This window comes from Strix aluco, chromosome Z, assembly GCF_031877795.1.
Source record: "Strix aluco isolate bStrAlu1 chromosome Z, bStrAlu1.hap1, whole genome shotgun sequence".
In the NCBI taxonomy this organism is placed as follows: domain Eukaryota; kingdom Metazoa; phylum Chordata; class Aves; order Strigiformes; family Strigidae; genus Strix; species Strix aluco.
This window is the reverse complement of record NC_133971.1, coordinates 12,569,571-12,588,972: the sequence shown is the minus strand read 5'-3', so window position 1 is coordinate 12,588,972 and position 19,402 is coordinate 12,569,571. Positions and strand designations below refer to the sequence as shown.

Sequence of the window (19,402 nt, the reverse complement as noted above, 5' to 3'; positions counted from 1 at the left end):
CTGTGGGCAGGTACACAGCTGTGAAAGAATCTGTTGTGTTTCACAGTGGCTACTCCCTGTGCAGCTATTGCTTGGGAATTTTTTTTCAAATTGTGTAAGGGAAGCAAGATGACTGGACCTTGGTAGGAAAGCTACAAACATAGCCACTGCTAGGCAAGAAACTCACACACTTCTGAGTGTGCACAAAGTCCCTTTGCTTGTCAAAGCTAAATTTAGTCTTGTCCTGGATTTCTGCTGCCTTCAACAGTTAACTGGTCTGGACTAACAGCACCAGGACTGAGTAATCTTCATTATCAGAATGTGTAAAGATCCACACCTTGCCCGAGGATGATTTCTGACAGAAGCTGACTGTTTCCTGGAAAGTACTGAAACAAATTCAAGGCTGCTAGTATGAAAAGAGTTAATCACAGTAGTAAAAAAATTCAACAAACCCTAGCTGAACCCTGAGCAGAAACAGAATAAATAACAAACAAGACATTGATTGAAAAAAATATTAAATTTTAATTCCACCAAGCAAAATCTAGTGAAATGAGTGCAAAATATTACAAACAAATTTTATTACAAACATTTTAATACTATTGTAGATAAGAAAGACAACCTGGCAGAACAGGATCAATTCAACCAGAAAATTGCTTACAAAGGACCTGCTCTTGCTCCAACAATATCAACAGCATTTTACAGGCAGACTTCAAGGAAAACCAGATTTGAGCCTTTGAATTTTTATTGTATTTTTACAAAAGCATGTATCTCAAAAAAGCAATAAAGGACAAATAGCTCCACTCTATGCCTTTTAGGTGTTTTCCTATGAAGGATGTCTCAGAGTTGCAACAGTCTTCATTATGTACATTTGTAATCTTTTAAAACTAATTATCCCCTGGAATTAATAACAACAAATATGAAGGAAAACAATATAGCCCAAGAAACAGTTTCTTGTTTAGGCCTCGAAGAAAGGTAGAGTTACACAGTTAGAAATGCCATACAAAATTGTCACTCCTACTAAATTTACGAAAATGCAGCCACCCTTAGTCATCAATTCTTGCTATAAACATACAAAAGGGGTCAATATTGCATTGGATTTTTTACTCTCTTTTGTTGCCCTTTTCAGAATAAAACCATGGTAACATGCTATTAAAACTGATGTAAGTAACTTTTTCTTATATTAGTTAGTACCTATAGTATGTTTCTTATGTCTCAATATATTTTGGAATAGTTACTTAAGGATAATGCTTTTCAGATATCCTGGTTAAATAATTTTAAATTATGTTATTACTGGAATTTCAGACTATGTCAGCTAAGTTAAAGTAATTTTTCATAACATCTTTTTATTTTAATATTTTCTGAGATCAAAAGATAGAAGCAATTTTGGCTTAATAGATGAATCAGTCCCTCTCTTTGCTGAGATAAGAGCAGTAAATTCATAAGATTAGAGACACAACAAAAATTGCAGTTAGAATACCAGTCCTGGCATAGATGAGAAAAATGTTTAGAATTATTGATAATATTTGAGCATACAGACCTACATCTGCATGTAGCAAAACATGAGCCTATGACCTAAAAAACCTAATTTTTAAAAGACTTGTTTGTATCAATATAAAGAGGGTAATTCACCAAATGTTCTACTACAACCTTGAAAGTTTTTAAAATGTTATGCATATGCCACCTGTAATGGAGTCAATCACCTTTAGGTAGAGACAAAGTAACTGGATATACTGCTATTACAGAAAATGCATTTCTGTCAGAACCATGACTGTGATGGTGATAGTGAATTTCAATTATGATATCTGCTTAAATTTGCATAACTTTAAAAAGATGGCAAAAGTTATTTAGTCCAATCAGTGTTACTAGACTTGTAATTTTTAATCCTACATATATATTCTCCAAGAGATTATTCTCTGCAGCCTGTAAGAAAACTAAATATTAGTAGCTGATTTACTGCTGTTTTTCAGATTAAGTGAAAGTTTCTGGTCCTGACCACTTTATAGCCTATAAAAGACTGACCATGCTGGCCCTGCTCCAGTAAAGAAGCATAAACACATGCTTAATAAAACCCCTGAAATCATTCCATTTCATCATATTGGGCAGATGGCACCTTCCACAACACATTTCTCCTTGTTCTCTGCTAGAACAGGGGAGTACACCACCTACTGAAGAACCACAGGTCTCCCACACAAATCCTGATACCAGAGGGACTACATACACATACTCACATGCTCTTCTTGATGAAACCACAGTGTATTTTTCAGGGTCATGCCCTTAGAAATAAAGGCTTCCTTGTACCTTCCTGAAAAGTACGCCCCTGAACTACCTCGTACCATTCTTCAGCACCTGATTCCCGCAATATTTTCCAATATCCTATTTATAATTTAATAGATGCTCTTTCACTTTCATTTGAAAATACTGTGTAAAGCAGCAAATATGGAATGATTGCTGAACTGGCTGCAGTTCTGTAACTGTAACTCAGCAATCTATATATAGAGTAACTATAAAGTGCTTTAGAATTGTTTCACACGAAAGGTGCAAATAAATACTATGTCCTCTTATACGATCCCCCTGGAGACATATAGTCCTGGTGAGTCCACACTTGAGTGTATCCTCAAATTGTTACAGCAATTTAAAAATTATACTGATTTCTTACACTGGAGAATGCTTCTTTCTCCAATATTTACTAGTGTCTCACAGCATCATAGTCAGCAGGCCTGCTGCTTGCCCTCCATTAGCTGTCTTGCTGGATCCAAACACACTCATCTGGGTGGGTTAAAAAAGGTACAGTGCTACTCTGGCAACCTGCACAAAAATGGTCGCTTTAATGTGCAGAACCTGGGGTTGTTAGTTGATTCCTTCTGACTGCCATTTGCTGAAAAGATGGAACTGTCAGCACACTGTGCAGTATCATTTCTCTTTTTGGCTCAAAATTTCAGGCATTGTGTGCAGCACATCCCCACAGCAGAATGCTAACAGGTATCAATTGTCAAAATTTTCGAGGATTTGGATTATGCCATTGAAATAGCTCTAATGAACGTCTATACAATGCATGGTGCAGCACTGCAGTGCTTATAATCTCCTGTTCTCAAAAGATTTGACTATGAATGAGAAGCATCTTTATTGCTTTTATGTGTGAGGAACTGAAGCACCAATGAAAAAGTGTGCCAATGTAAGAGTCAAACCCCAAAATGATTCTATCGATCATATTCTTTTGTAGTACACAGAACTCCCCTAAGAACAAGCAGTATTCTATATTTCTACAGAGTAATTATTTTATATATTAGGGGTAAATCCTGTTCCTACCAAAATCAAGGCAAAACTCCCACTGAATGAAGTATGATCTGGATTTCACATTATATTTGGAACCAATTTCAAGTACTTTGTCACACATAGCAGAAGTATCAAATAGCCTCACAGCATGCTTGATGCAGTCTATTACAATTCTGAATTATAAAAACGCAGTATCAAAGAGTTTGACTTCTTCAAGTTTTTTCTATTCACATACTGTGGTTCACATGACTCTGTCTTCCTTAACTGTGGTTACTACAGACTAAAAAGGGAAAAACAAATAACAAAGAAAACAGAACACAATAAATCCTATTACCCAGTTGACTGAATAAATGTAGATTATCACCATGTCCATATCAAATCGCCATCCACGGCTATCATCCTCAAAGTCCATGTAGTCCATCCTGTGAGCAGCATGTGGGAAATGCCTCCTTGTTACAGTACCTGAGCGTCTTTGAAAACCTGCTGAAAAACAGACTAGGAGATAAAAATCTTTATAAAACCAATCACATTGAGTAAAAAAAAAAAAAAAAGTTAACCCTCCTTCCCCCAGTTATTTACAGAACAAATGGAAGCAGGAAATCTCACACCTCATTGTTAGGTTTCCTCACTTTGTTGGATAAGAAGCTCTTTGTGGACTTGATTTCGAGATTTAAAAAGTAACTCTGTCTTTCATGTCTGGAAAAGAACATGCTTGTTTGTTTGGATTTGGTAAAATAATGCTATCTGCTTATTTTATCCAGACATATGAAACCTCTCTTTTGGTGCATTCTTCCACTGATTTTGATTCAGTGATCCAAAAGTAAAAGGTTCCATATACTGTAATCTCTTCAGTAATTAATATCTGGATTTTCTAAGTATACTCATCTGAATTCTTCAGTAATTGAGGTACATACAGATGTGTACACACATAGTTCAACAGTGCACATACATTTGAATTCCTATTTCTAGTATTTGAAATTTTTTTTTCAAAACACTCTTCCAAATAACTCCTTGCTTTAATATTATGTCTCTATATGATACATACCAGGTTAAAATTCAATTTTTATCCTACTGTTTGTATGCTGATAATACCTTAAAAATATACAGGCAGATGCAAACACAGCCTTTCAAGCAGAAGAAAAATCCTGTGACTCCCAAGAATGACTTGAGTGTGGGGTCCTACCAAAAGGTCCTTCCTCTTCATTCCTCCCCTGACTTCTCTATGTAGTAAGAGAAGTACTGTAGGAGCATAGTTCTTGTATATGTCAAGATACGAGGTTAAAGAAGTGTCTGTACAGCTGTATTAGACAGCGGATGGTGGGACAGGAAAGAGGCTGGGAGCTGCGCTGCAAAGGCAGAAGATCCGTCCAGTTCTGATGAAAGACAAGGAGGGAATGCAGTCATACTGGTCTAGATTTTTGTTCCATTTTTCAGGTAACTCTCAATCTTTATGATGCATTCTTTGATTTCGAAAAACAGGTCTTTGCTGAGCTGCCCAGATTCTTTTCCCCTGCACTGACATGATGGCTTTTGGTGTCTCCAAGTGGGTAGGAAGTGTCCCTTTCTGTATGCACCACTGCACATCAGTGTGCCTCAGCGTGTGTTCCTCAGTTTTAAGCTACTGCCGTGCTGCCTTCTAGTCTACCTTAATTAAGCCTCCTTGAAATTCCTTAATCTTCTGTTTTTGACTAATAGAAATAATTGTGTATAATTGGTGTTCACACGCCTGTAATTTTCATTTTAACATTCTCAGATCTTATTCAAGGAAACTGAGAAACATATTTTTAAAAAGTGTCCTAATACAGAACTCTGCTGGAATTTCAATATTTTTCCTTTTCAGTGGTGGGTATCTATTTTTTCTTTGTATTTTTTTCTGAATCAATATTTTGCCCAAAACTTTTATAGTACAATTGTTTCCACACCTTCCAAAGAAAAGTATTTTCTCTCTTTGGTACCGTTTTTAAGACAGTTCATCAGAGACCTTTTTACTTCAAATTACAAAGGTAAACTCTTCCTCCTGTATTCATTTAATGATTGCTTTACTTTGAAATTTGACTAGACTACTGAGATACAGAAATTCTTCCTTTGGAGAATCACTCACTGTTAGACATTGTTGCATTTCTTTTAATTTTTTAATTTTAATGACAATTTGGATCAGTTTCTCATGTACAGATACTAAGCTTTTAGATCTGTATACATCAGAATCTCTTCAACATTATTTATTTTATTTTGGAAACTATACATGAAATCTTCATGCTCGTCAAGAGAGTGATGATATTTTATGACGGTTTTCAGTGATTATAAGTGGGCTAAGATTTGTCCCACAGCTAAATATGCTATACTGCATCTAGGAAAAAAAAGTTAAAATTTCCAGGGATTTGCTTCTAAAGAGTTTTAGATTATAATACCAAAAAATTTTATGCAACTCCATGAGTTAAACATCTGCTTAAAGATGCTGAAGATCTGTTTAAAGTGTGATACGTACCTCCTTGGTTTTTATGCTATACTTTAGATTATGTTAAATTAAAATTACATTAATTTAAAACAGTATCTCGATTACTGAAAAAATAACATTAGTAATTGGTAACAAAATTCTGAAAAATATTAGTCCTCTTTACATATCCCTCTGTCAAGATGCAATTTACTTGAAAAACACTCATTTAAAAACTTACCTCAATTTCAAACCTGTATTTATAAATTTCTTTTCTAACACTTGTAAACATTATTCTCAAATAGAAACCTCAATATATGATGTTATGTTCTGTTTTTTAATTTAATTTGCAAATGGCATTAAATGTTATCACTAATGATATATCATTCACTTTGCTTTTTACATGTGAAATTTAGTGTGTATTATCCTCTCTGGAGGATCTTAGTCAAGACTGCTACCTGTGCTTTCTTTTCATTTATTTCTGTACTTAAAGTAAATATAACACAAAATGCTAGAGGCTGGGTTTGGATCAACAGCGATAATCAGGGAATTATGCAAACATGTAGCTACATTAGTTTGGACACATTTTATCCTTGTTTGCATGTCTGTGCAACTCACCTTAAGCAAACCTGCATTGAGTTTATCACAGATTAGACTTTATAATGTAGTCATTCTACATTCAGGAACAGCAGTTTCAGTATTCTCTAATTGCTCTTCCTACAGAAAGCCACAGAAAAATTGTTGGTGCTGTATTAAAAGTATGTATACAATCAGGAACTGCTTACTATACAGCATGTGTAATCCCTGTGGCTTCCCTGCATGTGAGTAAAGCTATCCAAAGTTGACAGCCAGTTATGTGGAACAGATTTCAATTCCATTGTTGAAATAGTCTCTTTTTTACCATCTGTAAACTGATTAAGCTTCATCTGAAAAGGTCAGTAGTACAATTATTACGTAAACCAAATTCTACGACTTAACAGAGGCTGACAAAGAATGAGAACAGTTTATTTTCCCTGAAGTATATTACCATATAAACTTGTGTACAGTACTGGAACAAAGGATCACATTTAGAAACCCCGTATGATCATACACAAAGGTTACTGCAGATTCTATGATCCGCCCTGTAACTACTGTCTTTAACAAATTCTGACATGAAAAATACCTTTATATGTCTGTCTATCCAGCCGGAGTGGAAATAAGCCATGTCTCTGCATCTGATTCTAGCCATCTACAGATAAAAATTGAGAGCTGTAGAGTTCCTCAAAAACTGTACAGCAACATGGAGTAGGGGTTTGTATTATGAAACAGAATAGCTGAGGGAGCTTCAAACCCCTTCTAATCTATTTGCTCCTTTTTATAAAAGAAACCCTATATCATTTGATGAAAACAGTTCCTAAATAATTTATACACAGTCACGTATTTGTTAAAACATATATTTTACTTAACTTTCTTTGTGCATGCCTGTGTTTCTATACCCTGAACAAGAATTTCCACTCAAATCACATGTGTATGCAAGCCAGTGCCAGCAGTCTGGCATACTGTTAGTGGAAACCTGTTACTAGATAACAAAAACAATGCTTTGTGCAAATCACACTTTTATACCCACCAAAGAATGCAAATAAAAAAGGATTTTCACCATAGGCATACCTGTTGCATGTGTCCCTGCCAGTTTTTGCAATCTCCTGTTGAGGTACTAGTAATACTCAAAATAAGACTACAGACAATTTAAAATATTCTCCCAATTTTATAAATTTACTGACCTCATTTTGCTTTGACTAAAGAATGTAAGATATGAGACGGAAAATTTCACTCTAAAAATGTGCCCAAATGAATAATATGCAAGGCTATAATAACCATTTACATTGTAAGTGCTCATGTAAAATTAAATTACCTAAGAAGTGTTCTTAGGTAATCAGATGTACCAAGGTCATTTTGATGCAGTCTCTTCTTTCTGATTATGAGCTGCAGCAGACAGAGCTACTGAAAGACTATAGGAAAAAAGGCAAATACAGACTGATTCCTTCCCATATGTGCCCTTGCAGCACCCAGCAGCTTAGGACCCCAGTGCTTTGGAAACTGTGCCCAGAATAGTGTGTTAAATTGGCATCGACAGGATTTTCCTTCCTTGCACGTGTCTGTGCGTACTTTTGAACGAGATCTCGTATCGCCTCCAGTTACTATGCTTTGTGTCCCTTGGTGGAGTAGTCTTAGAGGAAATAAATTGATTTCCTTTAAGGTGAAACTAAATCAGAAGATGCACTCTGAGAGCTCTGATGTGTTCCAGTAATATGCTTCAACCACTAATAGGCATTCAGCCCTTGGGACTGGAAGTAAGTTGCCCCTGTTGCCTAAAATGCAAATGTTGACGTCTGGCCCTCAGCACCATTTTTTTTTTTTTGCACTATCTGTGATGGCTGATATAATTGCTAATGCAAGAATGCCTCTGAGAGACAGTGAACAATCTTTCCTAAAACATCTTTATGCCATTCATAGTTTTACAGGCCTCTTGTATCTGTTTTTTGTAATATCCTTTCCAAACAAAAAACTTGTAAATTTCCTTCACATGGAAAAGCTTCCATATTTCAGATCACCCTTTACACATTATGCTTCACCATGCTTTATCCTTCTTTGAGATGATGTAATCTAAAATTATATGCAAAACTTGAGATGTGGGATCACCACAAATCTAGACAATGACATAATGTTTTCCATTTTGTTATGATCCTAATAATTCCTGCTTACATTTTGACTATGGCTGCACATTGAATGTTTTCAGAAAACTAATCACAGTATTACCCAGATCTCTTTTCTTAAGTGGCAATAGCTAATTTACAGCTCAACATAGTGAATATTCTGTATTATGGAGATTGCATAGCCTCTGTGGGCAACCGCTCCACCACTTGAATGTGCTCACAGTGTGTTTTTCTTACTTGCAGTCTGAACCTCTCATATCCATTATCGCTCATCCTCCTGCCATGCACCACTGTGAACAGCTGGTCTGTCCTCCTGGTGGTCTCCTTATAGGTACGGTAAGGCTGCCTGGAGATCCTCCTCAAAGCCTACCCTTCTCCAGACTGAACAAGCCAGCTCCCTCAGACTCTCCTCACAGGTCAGGTGCTCCAGGCCCTTTGCTAAACCTGCTCCAATTTACTGCTGTCTTTCCTGTATTGGGGGGTGGGCAAAATTGTAGTATTTTAGATATCATCTGCTGAGTACTAGGGGATAAAAACTTCCCTCAGCTACTGCTGTTCAGACATCACGCTGTTCATAAAGCCCAGGATGCGGTTGGCCTCCTTTGCTGCCAGCCGACGCACAGCTTGCTCTCCATCAGGATGCCCAGGTCCTTTCCACAAAGCTACTCCCCAGGCTGTCAGTGCCCAACCTGTCCCATTGCCAGAGGCTCTTCCTTCCCAGGTGCAGGACTCAGCATTTGTCCTTGTTGAATTTCACAAGGTTCCTTTCAGCACACTTCTCCAGCCTGTCTAGGTCTCACTGGCCACCCTGCTGCTGTCTATCAACCTGTTCTCTGATTTGTTGTCCTCTGCAGATCTGATCAGAGTGCATTCTGTTGCCTCCTCGAGGCTGCTGATGAAAAGAACTGTTAGCTGTTGAGTTCATATTTACTATCACCAGTGAACTGAATAATTTAGTACCACTGATGAACTTTATCAGCTGTATATGTATCACTTTTCCAAATCACATATGAGTGTTCTGAACTACCCAGACTGCTGTGGGGTTCCAACAACAGTCCAATGTAGTTTGCTACATGCTCTTTTATGTCATAATTTCCATCTTCTACCTCGGTCTGGTTTTCTTTTTATATGCCCTGCTGAAAGGAACTTTTATCTGCTGAAGCATCTGCTTTACTGTTTCAGCCTGTTTCTCCAGTCTGTCTTGGTCTCTCTGAGTAACAGCCCTGCCGCTGAGTCTACCAACTGGTCCTCCAATTTGTTGTCATCTGCAGACCTGATGACAGCATGGATAAATGGACCAAAATTTCCCAGAATTCTGCACCTTTTTCAAGGATAAAGTGTTTTCATATCGCTTTCACAAACAAGGTATCATCTGGAACTTCTTGCATAAACACCACCCTTCCCCCATATGCACATCATGCGGCATCATATTCTGGTTATACTAATATAATAGCTAAATTGCAAGATTGCTAGTTAAAATAAGCTGTGAGATCTGTATTTCCAGCAAAGAAAAACGTATATATTGCTAAAGAGGTTTATGAGAGGATGGCACTTATCCTGTGTGAATGACTGCAGGCATGTCCCATTGACTTTTGATCTCATGTCCTAAGCTCTAACTCAGTCTCAAGCCCTCCACCAAACTCAAGTCCCTGAAGCATCCAGTTCCCCAAACGAAAGCCACTCAATCACCACCCTTCTCAGATCCAGACTTTTAGTTTTTCTCCTCCTCCTGCATGAAAAGCTTGAACCTCCCTAGCCTCCTGTCTCAGACATTTCAGCTCCACACACATATTGTCACAGAAGTCAAAATCTCATTTTTTTCTAGAGAAAACCCTCAAATTCCAAACTTCTCTTGTCTCAGAATGCACACCATAACCTCCAGCTTTCCTATGCTAAAACTTCTACCCCACTTTTCAAGGCCTTTCTCACTGCGAAGTCCAATCACCTTCCCAAACCTCCCTTGCTATCCTACTCCTACCTTCCTCTCACGTTTTCTCTGCTGTCTGAATATTTCTCGGCTCTTGCCCTTCTGATTTCACCTATGGGCTTCCACTGGCTGCCAGCACCTTATATCCATGTGTGACTAAACTTACATGATGGCCTAAACATCTCTCCATTCTTTTTCCATTCCCAAATTCCAAGTCCTGCTTTCTGCTAGCAGTTGGGCTTTAGAAAACCTGGATGTAAAATGTACTTAAGCTGGACATAATCCTTATCTGAAACCATTTTTATATTCACTATGATGTCTACCTTACTAGCTATAGGACTTCTACAGGGCTTTGGGTTTAAATGTGGAAATGTGTGACAGTCCCAGAAAAGTAAATTGTGTGTAAGCAGTTATTTGCACATGCATAAAATGCGATTTATTGAACTCAATGTGCATACAATACAGAGTCCTTCTGTATATGAACAAATCAGCAGCATTCAGGCACTTTAATGGGGAATACACAGTAACTGCTTTTCAAGATATCAAAGAACGTTGTCTGCAAAGGGTCTAGAAAAGCAACTGATTACTGTAAAAATCTGAAAAACCATGTCCTGAAGCCTTTCATATGGGGCACAAGATTCAATTGCATTAGGGGCATTCCTTTTTATAAGGCAGAGTGGTTAGGAACCAGTGATCATCACTGTTACAACCAGTTTTTTGTTTTGTGAATTTCATAGGACATTTGACATAAGAAAAAGAACATCATGCTACATACAAAACTATGCAGAAATCCCAAAATGGGGTAATTCCACTAACTGACATACAATTAATCTGTTGAAGCAAAATTTTATAAAAACTGCAGTCCTACAAAATCAATTACCATGCAAATAATGCTTCTTGCTGATCAGTATCAGCATAAATATTGGCACCTAAGAATCATCTCTACTCTCTTAAAACTTTATAAATCCTACATGGATCTGGGAAGAAATATACACAAATGAACCAGAAATCACTTAGCAATTAAAAGAAGAAAAAAACCCCCAAAATAATTCCTGGAAGTTCTTGTAGCATTTACAGTTCTTACAAATATTTATTTCATACTGCTGTAACTTTCCATATTATTTTCAAGATTATAAATAGGATCATCTATTCATTTTTTTGGTAGCTATTCTCTGACTTTTTCTACAGAAATATGTAATCAAAATAAGACGAGGATTTAAGATTATATACTACATATCAATACAGAAAGCCGTACTTCAGCATTTCTTTGGACCCTTTATTGTGAATCACTGCAGTTAACACCTCTCAGGCCTTCAGGACAGAGAGGAGGCAAGCTCTCATTTGAAGTTTTTTTCCTCTGTGAAATACTGTAAATTTAATTCAATCAAAATTACACTTGACAAAGAGATATGACAGTTTTACTCTGCACAGTAAATGAAGATGAGATTTTTTTCCATTCAAACACAGCTCATTGGATTCCAGTGAGGATTACTTTATAATTGAAGTTTTTTGCATGTTCCTACCATTAGTTTGAATTCTAAGACATAAATATAGTGCCTCTGCCACAAATTAACAATGACCTTCTGAATATTAAGTAAATAACCAAATTAGTAAGGCCTTTGACACCATTTCCCACAGCATTCTCCTGGCGAAACTGGCTGCTCATGGCTTGGATGGGCACACACTTTGCTGGGTAAAAAATTGGCTGGGTGGCCGGGCCCAAAGAGTTGTGGTGAATGGAGTTAAATCCAGTTGGTGGCCGGTCACGAGTGGTGTCCCCCAGGGCTTGGTTTTGGGGCCACTACTGTTTAATATCTTTATTGATGATCTAGACGAGGGGATCGAGTGCACCCTCAGTAAGTTTGCAGATGACACCAAGTTGGGTGGGAGTGTTGATCTGCTCGAGGGTAGGGAGGCTCTGCAGAGAGACCTGGACAGGCTGGAGCGATGGGCTGAGGCCAACTGTAGGAGTTTCAATAAGGCCAAATGCCGGGTGCTGCACTTGGGCCACAACAACCCCCAGCAGCGCTACAGGCTTGGGGAGGAGTGGCTGGAGAGCTGCCAGTCAGAGAGGGACCTGGGGGTGTTGATTGACAGCCGGCTGAACATGAGCCAGCAGTGTGCCCAGGTGGCCAAGAAGGCCAATGGTATCCTGGCCTGTATCAGAAATAGCGTGGCCAGCAGGGACAGGGAAGTGATCCTGCCTCTGGACTCGGCACTGGTGAGGCCGCACCTCGATGACTGTGCTCAGTTTTGGGCCCCTCACTACAAAAAGGACATTGAATTACTTGAGTGTGTCCAGAGAAGGGCAACGGAGCTGCTGAAGGGTCTGGAGCACATGTCGTACGAGGAGCGGCTGAGGGAACTGGGGTTGTTTAGTCTGGAGAAGAGGAGGCTGAGGGGAGACCTCATTGCCCTCTACAACTACCTGAAAGGAGGTTGCAGAGAGCTGGGGATGAGTCTCTTTAATCAAGTAATAAGCGATAGGACAAGAGGTAATGGCTTCAGGTTGCACCGGGGAAGGTTTAGACTAGATATTAGGAAGTATTTCTTTACAGAACAGGTTGTTAGGTGTTGGAATGGGCTGCCCAGGGCAGTGGTGGAGTCCCCATCCCTGGAGGTGTTCAAGAGGCGGGTTGACATAGCGCTGAGGGATATGGTGTAGTTGAGAACTGTCAATGTTAGGTTAACGGTTGGACTAGATGATCTTCAAGGTCTTTTCCAACCTAGATGATTCTGTGATTCTGTAAAAATGTGTGAAGGCTAAAATACCTGTTGCTATTTTATAGACTAACAATTCAGCTTTTACTGATTAAAACACAAACCATAAACCTAGCTAGTATATCTTATCAAAGATTTGGGTTATTGGAAAAGAAAACAAGAAAAAGCTTTTAAAATGAATGACAAAATCGATAAAGACACATTAAATGCATGCATACACATTTTACATTGACTGTTTTGCATAACTAACATTTTTGTTCATTTATTAAATATGAAATCTATATTCAGTGACTATGGTGCCCAGTCCCTCTCATAAATTCAAAGCAGAACTAGAACAACTCATGTTTTGTATCTCAGGCTGTTTATTTCCCTCAAGCAAATGACTCAAGAAGCAAAAGGTCTGTGGGAGGGCAGAAAGAGCTTAGAAAACATGCTCTTCCAAACATCTGTGATTATTCCATAATTATCAATACTCACAAATACAAGCTAATTGGCTAGTTTAAGCACTGGGATGCATACTAAAACAGGAGTAATTAATCTCACGTTTCACAATGTAAAAGCCATTTGACTGTGGAAGCCATGAATGAGTTTTGATAGCCAGCCAACAAGCAGACTTTTTTTAAACTAACCAAGTGAATTATTTGTTTGCTTTTTCATTCTTCCCCTAAACCATAACAAACTATGTACCAAACAGGCAGGACATCATATAACAGCTTTTAAAATGACTTATAGCAAAACCTACTCTCCTACTTTAAAACCACTTTATTTCAAAATTCAATTAAGGGTGATAAAATAAAAATCATATACAGATGAAATAAAAATACTATGGAGTAATTGAAATGCATGTCTTTGTTTTCAGGGTGCAAACTAGCTCTGTGAGTAAATGAAACGTTGGCTTTTCTAACTGCCTTCCCCTTCACCATACCTGTTCTGACTGCAATCCATATAGTTTTGATGACTGATACCAAGAAATGAAGCTGTACAGTCTCCCTCTGAGATCATGTCATGGATCTAAACTGCACAGTATGCATACATTCTAGACCATAAAATGTCTTCCATTAATTTTAAAGGTAAGTTTTCTACATATACATTGATGATGTAGATAAACTGTATCTTAACAGTGAATTTAACTTGTGGACAACTTCTCTCCTTGCCATGACAGTGCAGACAACAAAAAACAGGGAATCTCAAACAGCAACCTGTAGTATTTAACTTTCCATGGTATGTGCACCAATAATCTATAAGAAAAAATAATTTTAGAAAGTATTCAGAATATTCTGACTATGAATTTTCCTATTAATTTTAATCTATTTTCCATTTATCTTCCACTGTCTCTTCACTAAATCTCTTACTCATCACAGTCTCAAACTCTATTCACCATCAACACCTTCTTCTGTTGTTCCTACTTTTTATCACTGAACTTTTCTAAAAATCATGTTGCAAGTTTATGTTTTCTTTACATTTGTCATCTCTCAGCTGATCAAATTTCAGCTGTTCTTGTTAATTTCAGCAATTCTTGTTAAATTTCATCATAAGTGCCTTCACCCTTTTGTATCATATTGTTGTAATGGCAGCACCTCCCTCCAGTTTCATTCTTCCCTACAACTCCTCCCTAAACACTTACACCCCTTCAGGCTCCATTTGTTCGGACTGCTACCATACAAAATATGTAGAGGCAAAGCTATTGATATTTATAGGTAGGCTTAATATAATAGCTCAAGATGACTGAATAAGTATAAAAAATAGCATTAAAAAGGATCTCATACCGATGCTTTTGTCTCTAGTGTGAATGCTACTTGGCATACTGCTCAATTCTCTTTAGATGCTTATTTCTTGACTTGCATGATTGCTTGTTTTGTTAAAAAACAATTAATTTAGTACTAAAGACCATTTAACAAAAACTTTGCAGATTTTTGTTATACACTGCTGTCCACAAATGTTTCAGTGCTTAAGGCTTCAATGTTTTAAGCTAATTTTAGTGGAACACTGCAAGATAACAGTTACGCAAATACTTTCTTAAAAATAAATTCATGAATTGGCTCTACTTGTCTTAAGATGGTCAGTCTGGCAGCAGAGGTCAGAGGGAATACACAAGATAGGCATGGCAGGGCCTCACCACACCCCTCTGTAAGACAAGGCTGTGTGTATCTACACAAAGCATTTAGTTTATTTGCAAATCTATCTGTCTGGCAACATGCCTCCCTTAATTCCTCCCCAGAAACAGGTGAATGACCTATCTTGGAGCCATGGCATTGTCTCGGAACAAATTCATATTCAGTCTTAGCTAATATCAACCCCAAAAATTTCCACTTCCCATCTGAGCAAATGAAAGAAATATTAATTCCTCCAGAGAATAAAAGATACAAAGCACAACACCGTATCTTGAGAAAGCTGTCATAGTGTTTCTGAACTGAAAGTTTTCTGATGCTGACAGTAATTAACCAGTTTTTAGGAAGCTGACCAAGGTTTTATGGAAACAGCTGTCTGAAAAGTCTTCATATATGTTCACCAGAAAATGAAAATCAAATTTTCACAAAGAAAAGTAACTTAAAAGGTTATCAAGAAAGAAGCTATTTAAAATTAAAATGTTTATGAAATGTTAGAAAATCCTTCCTTTAGTCCTTCATTAAATGTGTAATGGTGGTTAACTCTGACTTTTTGTGACACCATTTCAAACATCCATTTTTACCTACTCAGTTAAGATATTCAAAAAGTCTCCTGACTTTGCTGTTTGCTCATCTCTTGCTTCTTTGAGAAGGTGTGGTTAACCTGGCTCTGATCTAATAAAAATACAATCACCTTTTCTTCCTTATTATTCTCACACGTCACCTTGAGTGCTTTCATGCTTACTCTTTTGACCTTCATCAAATTCAGATTTCAGCTTTTATCTTCATTTTTAGGGATCTACAAAACTCTGCCTTGCCCAAAAAATGTAGTCTCACTTTTTATAATTATGCTATGTGAGTACCATATTCCTCCAGAAATCCTAGCAGTTTTCTACCTAATAAGTGCTCTAGGATCAAACTGAACTCAGGTTCATGTCCAAATTTTGTAATGGTGTGGATCTATCTGTGTCACTGGTACAGATGTATGAAACAGATATCCCGGGCATGTTAGGTAGCAGAAACAATGTACGTGTTCATCCTACTTTCTTTTCTGCTAACTCACTGATAGTGATGAAGCCAACATATCCCTACAAGCTACTCTCAGACAAAAATTCTTTGTTATTCTTACAGTAAATGGAATTTCTATGAGGCATCGAATCAAAAGACTGAACACCAGGCAAACTTAACTTTCAAGGTAAGATGTGTTTACACTAGCACAGTTGAAACTGTTTAGGGGCTACTTCAGTACAAAATGCTCTCCTATGCAGTGCATTTCAGTGCTATGTGGATCAGGGGAGTATGCAGGGGATGCAAGTCTGACATAACTTTTACTAAACATAATTAGTTCACAGCTAGTTAGGAATATAACCAATTTTACTGGTCACTGCTCAGTGGCCACAATCTATCTTTTTGACATTCTATTTGGCATAGCTGGCAAGGTTCACTTTCCACTTCCACTAAAATGCATAGAAAGATACTTGCTAATTCCTGCCGGTGATGAAAGCAGAAGGCATCTTTGCTTCCACTTGTTCACAGAGACCTGTCATAACCTTAATTAGTCTCAGCAGAATCTTAACACAAAACATAAAAATTTAAGACCAAGAGATATTTTACTCTCTAAACAAATTCTGTGATGAAAGACTACCACTTCAAAAAACTAGTAATCCGAAGTTTACCTAGGGTAGTTTAACTAAGATTATGTATTGCTCTAATTGTCTTTAGAGGGCAAATAATAAATATTTATGTAATCTTATTTAATAAATACATAAAATCTTTTTACGATGCCTAAGTTAAAATTGTAATGGAAGAAATCATTGTCATCAAATTGTAGGATATCTCATAAGAATAGGCATACTAAGAATAGACTAAAGGTCTTCCTACCCTATCATTTTTTCTCCAACAAGGTCAAACAAGGAGGAACTGGTGAATGACGCGGAAAGAACATAACAACAGGGCAAGCATATTGCAGTACTTTCCTGGTATTCTCTCTCAGCTCCCAGGGGCTTGCAGTTCAAGGATCTCCACAGGCAAATGTGCTATCTTTGAGTTTAATACACTTTACCCCATTTTTCTTCCTAGAATCTGCCATTATTTGAACCCATGCTCTGGGATAATGATAATTTTATTTAATGTCCTCTAGTTCTTTTATTAGGACACAGTGCATAACAGCAGCCCATTCACTTCTGCTATGCCTCTCATGATTTTAATTACCTCCATCATCCTCCCTCTTTAGTCATCTCTTGTTTTGGCTGAAGCACTGTAGTCTATTTACATATTCCTCATCAGGAAGTAATTTAAAACTGACATCCTTATTTATCTTCTCTGTACCCTTCCAGTTTACTATCTCCTTTTGCGATGAAAGGCAAAACAATGTAAACATTGCTGAAGATCAGTCAGTACCATGACAGTCTTCTGCCACTGCTTGCACTTGGCTTTCATTTTTATTATCCCTAATATTTCAGTACTGTAAGCAAATGTTATCACCTCCATTTCTACAAACAAATATGCTGGATAGTACAAACTGTACCATGTACCCATCTAGGACCAGACTGCTAATGTCCCTCCAGAACACATTAGCAGAGAAAAATGCATCATTTTTCTCTGCTAATGTCTTCTGGAGAAAATGAATCATTTATTTTCATCCTTTGTTTGGTATATTTTAACCAGATATTAGTGGATGAGAGGACTTTCCCTCTTATCCTGAACACAACTTTGTTTTTTCAAGCATCTTCAGAAAAGAACCTTCTTAAAAGGTTCAAAAAATTTTGGAATTTGTAAGCTGCAGGGTGAAAAGCACGATACCTCTAACTCCCCTACAAGTTCATTTGGGTCCCTCCAGTACAGCTGTGGGACCATGGCTGTGTAAGAGGTCTAAAATGTTCTTAGTTTCTCTTACCAGGCAGTATGAACACTTGGTTCCCTAAGCAGAAATAAAGATGCCAATCTAACATCCATTCAGGGACATGTCAAGAATTACATAGGGAAAGGCTACATACAGTATGTTCTTTTGCCATGGCCATTCTATCACAATCCTTGGTGTTGCATAATTTTAGCTATCAATATTACTGGTACATTGGTCTTAGAATATCATGGTTAAATGGAAAAAAGGAATCCTGATGACACATATAGACTGGCTAGAATTTGATTCCCTTCAATGCACTCATGAACCAATATGACTGAGCAGACATTAATTTCTGAGAGGTGTATCACTCTCCTACACAGGCTAGCTCTGGATGCAGTCTTCAGGACTGGAAAAAGGCTACAAAATACCTTTTGCAATGAGACTGTGGTTCGCAAGAAGTCTGATGAACAGTCTCTGCAAAACAGCTTAAAAGGTAAATAAGGCTATTGATACTTACACCATGCTTTGGTACTAACACTGCTGGCAAAACAGCAGGGACAGAAAGTGGCAGTGCTAACAGGGCTGAAGCTTAAGACATCTCTGTGGCACTGACCTTTGTACCTTGAAGTTTCCCTTCCATTTTATTTTGGTTTTTTTCAGATTCACTTCTGCTTGGTGAGTTGCAGCAGTGAAGGCTGAAGGCTACTCAGAGGGAAGCTATGACCTTTGGACCTTGGAATCAAGAAATCAGTCTTATGTTTCTTACCAGTGACCTGATGGAGCTGAAAGAACTTGGGGGCAATGAAAATGGGTGCAAGTGTTAGGGTCCAAGTGCTGACAAATCAGCAAAATGACAAAGTTGCCATCAGTGCAGCTGACGTAAGACACACTCAACCAACAGCGCTTGGATTCTGTGTTTTCTGTCTTAGTATACTATACACATAACAGGTGCTCAAAGACTACACTTCCCAGTAACGTGTGTCTCCTTGAGGTAGAAAATTCAGTTACCGTGAAGACTGTAGACTGTAAATGCATTGATAGGACAAGAGGCAATGGCCTCAAGTTGCGCCAGAGAAGGTTTAGACTAGATATTAGGAAGCATTTCTTTACAGAACGGGTTGTTAGGCGTTGGAATGGGCTGCCCAGGGAGGTGGTGGAGTCCCCATCCCTGGAGGTGTATAAGAGTAGGGTCGACATAGTGCTTAGGGATATGGTGTAGTTGGGAACTGTCAGTGTTAGGTTAATGGTTGGACTGGATGATCTACAAGGTCTTTTCCAACCTAGATGATTCTGTGATTCATCTTGTGAGAAATGAATGTGTGCACATTATTTTTTGTGATTCCACAAGCTATAATGAATAATTTGATGGATCCTGGCTAAAAAAAGAAATCCTTCTGGTGAAGAAGCATTGCATGGTCCCACAACTGCAGT

General features: G+C 37.8%; 1 protein-coding gene across 1 annotated transcript in view; it reads right to left on the bottom strand.

Annotated features, from left to right (window-relative positions):
- Window positions 1–477: 477 nt before the first annotated feature.
- RNF180 (ring finger protein 180) overlaps window positions 478–19,402 on the bottom strand; it is an 83,842-nt gene continuing 64,917 nt past the window's right edge. Inside the window, exon 7 of the mRNA XM_074812308.1 lies at window positions 478–3,735. Coding sequence (XP_074668409.1) covers window positions 3,533–3,735 — 203 coding nt within the window. The 3' untranslated portion in view covers window positions 478–3,532. The remainder of the gene's footprint in view (window positions 3,736–19,402) is intronic.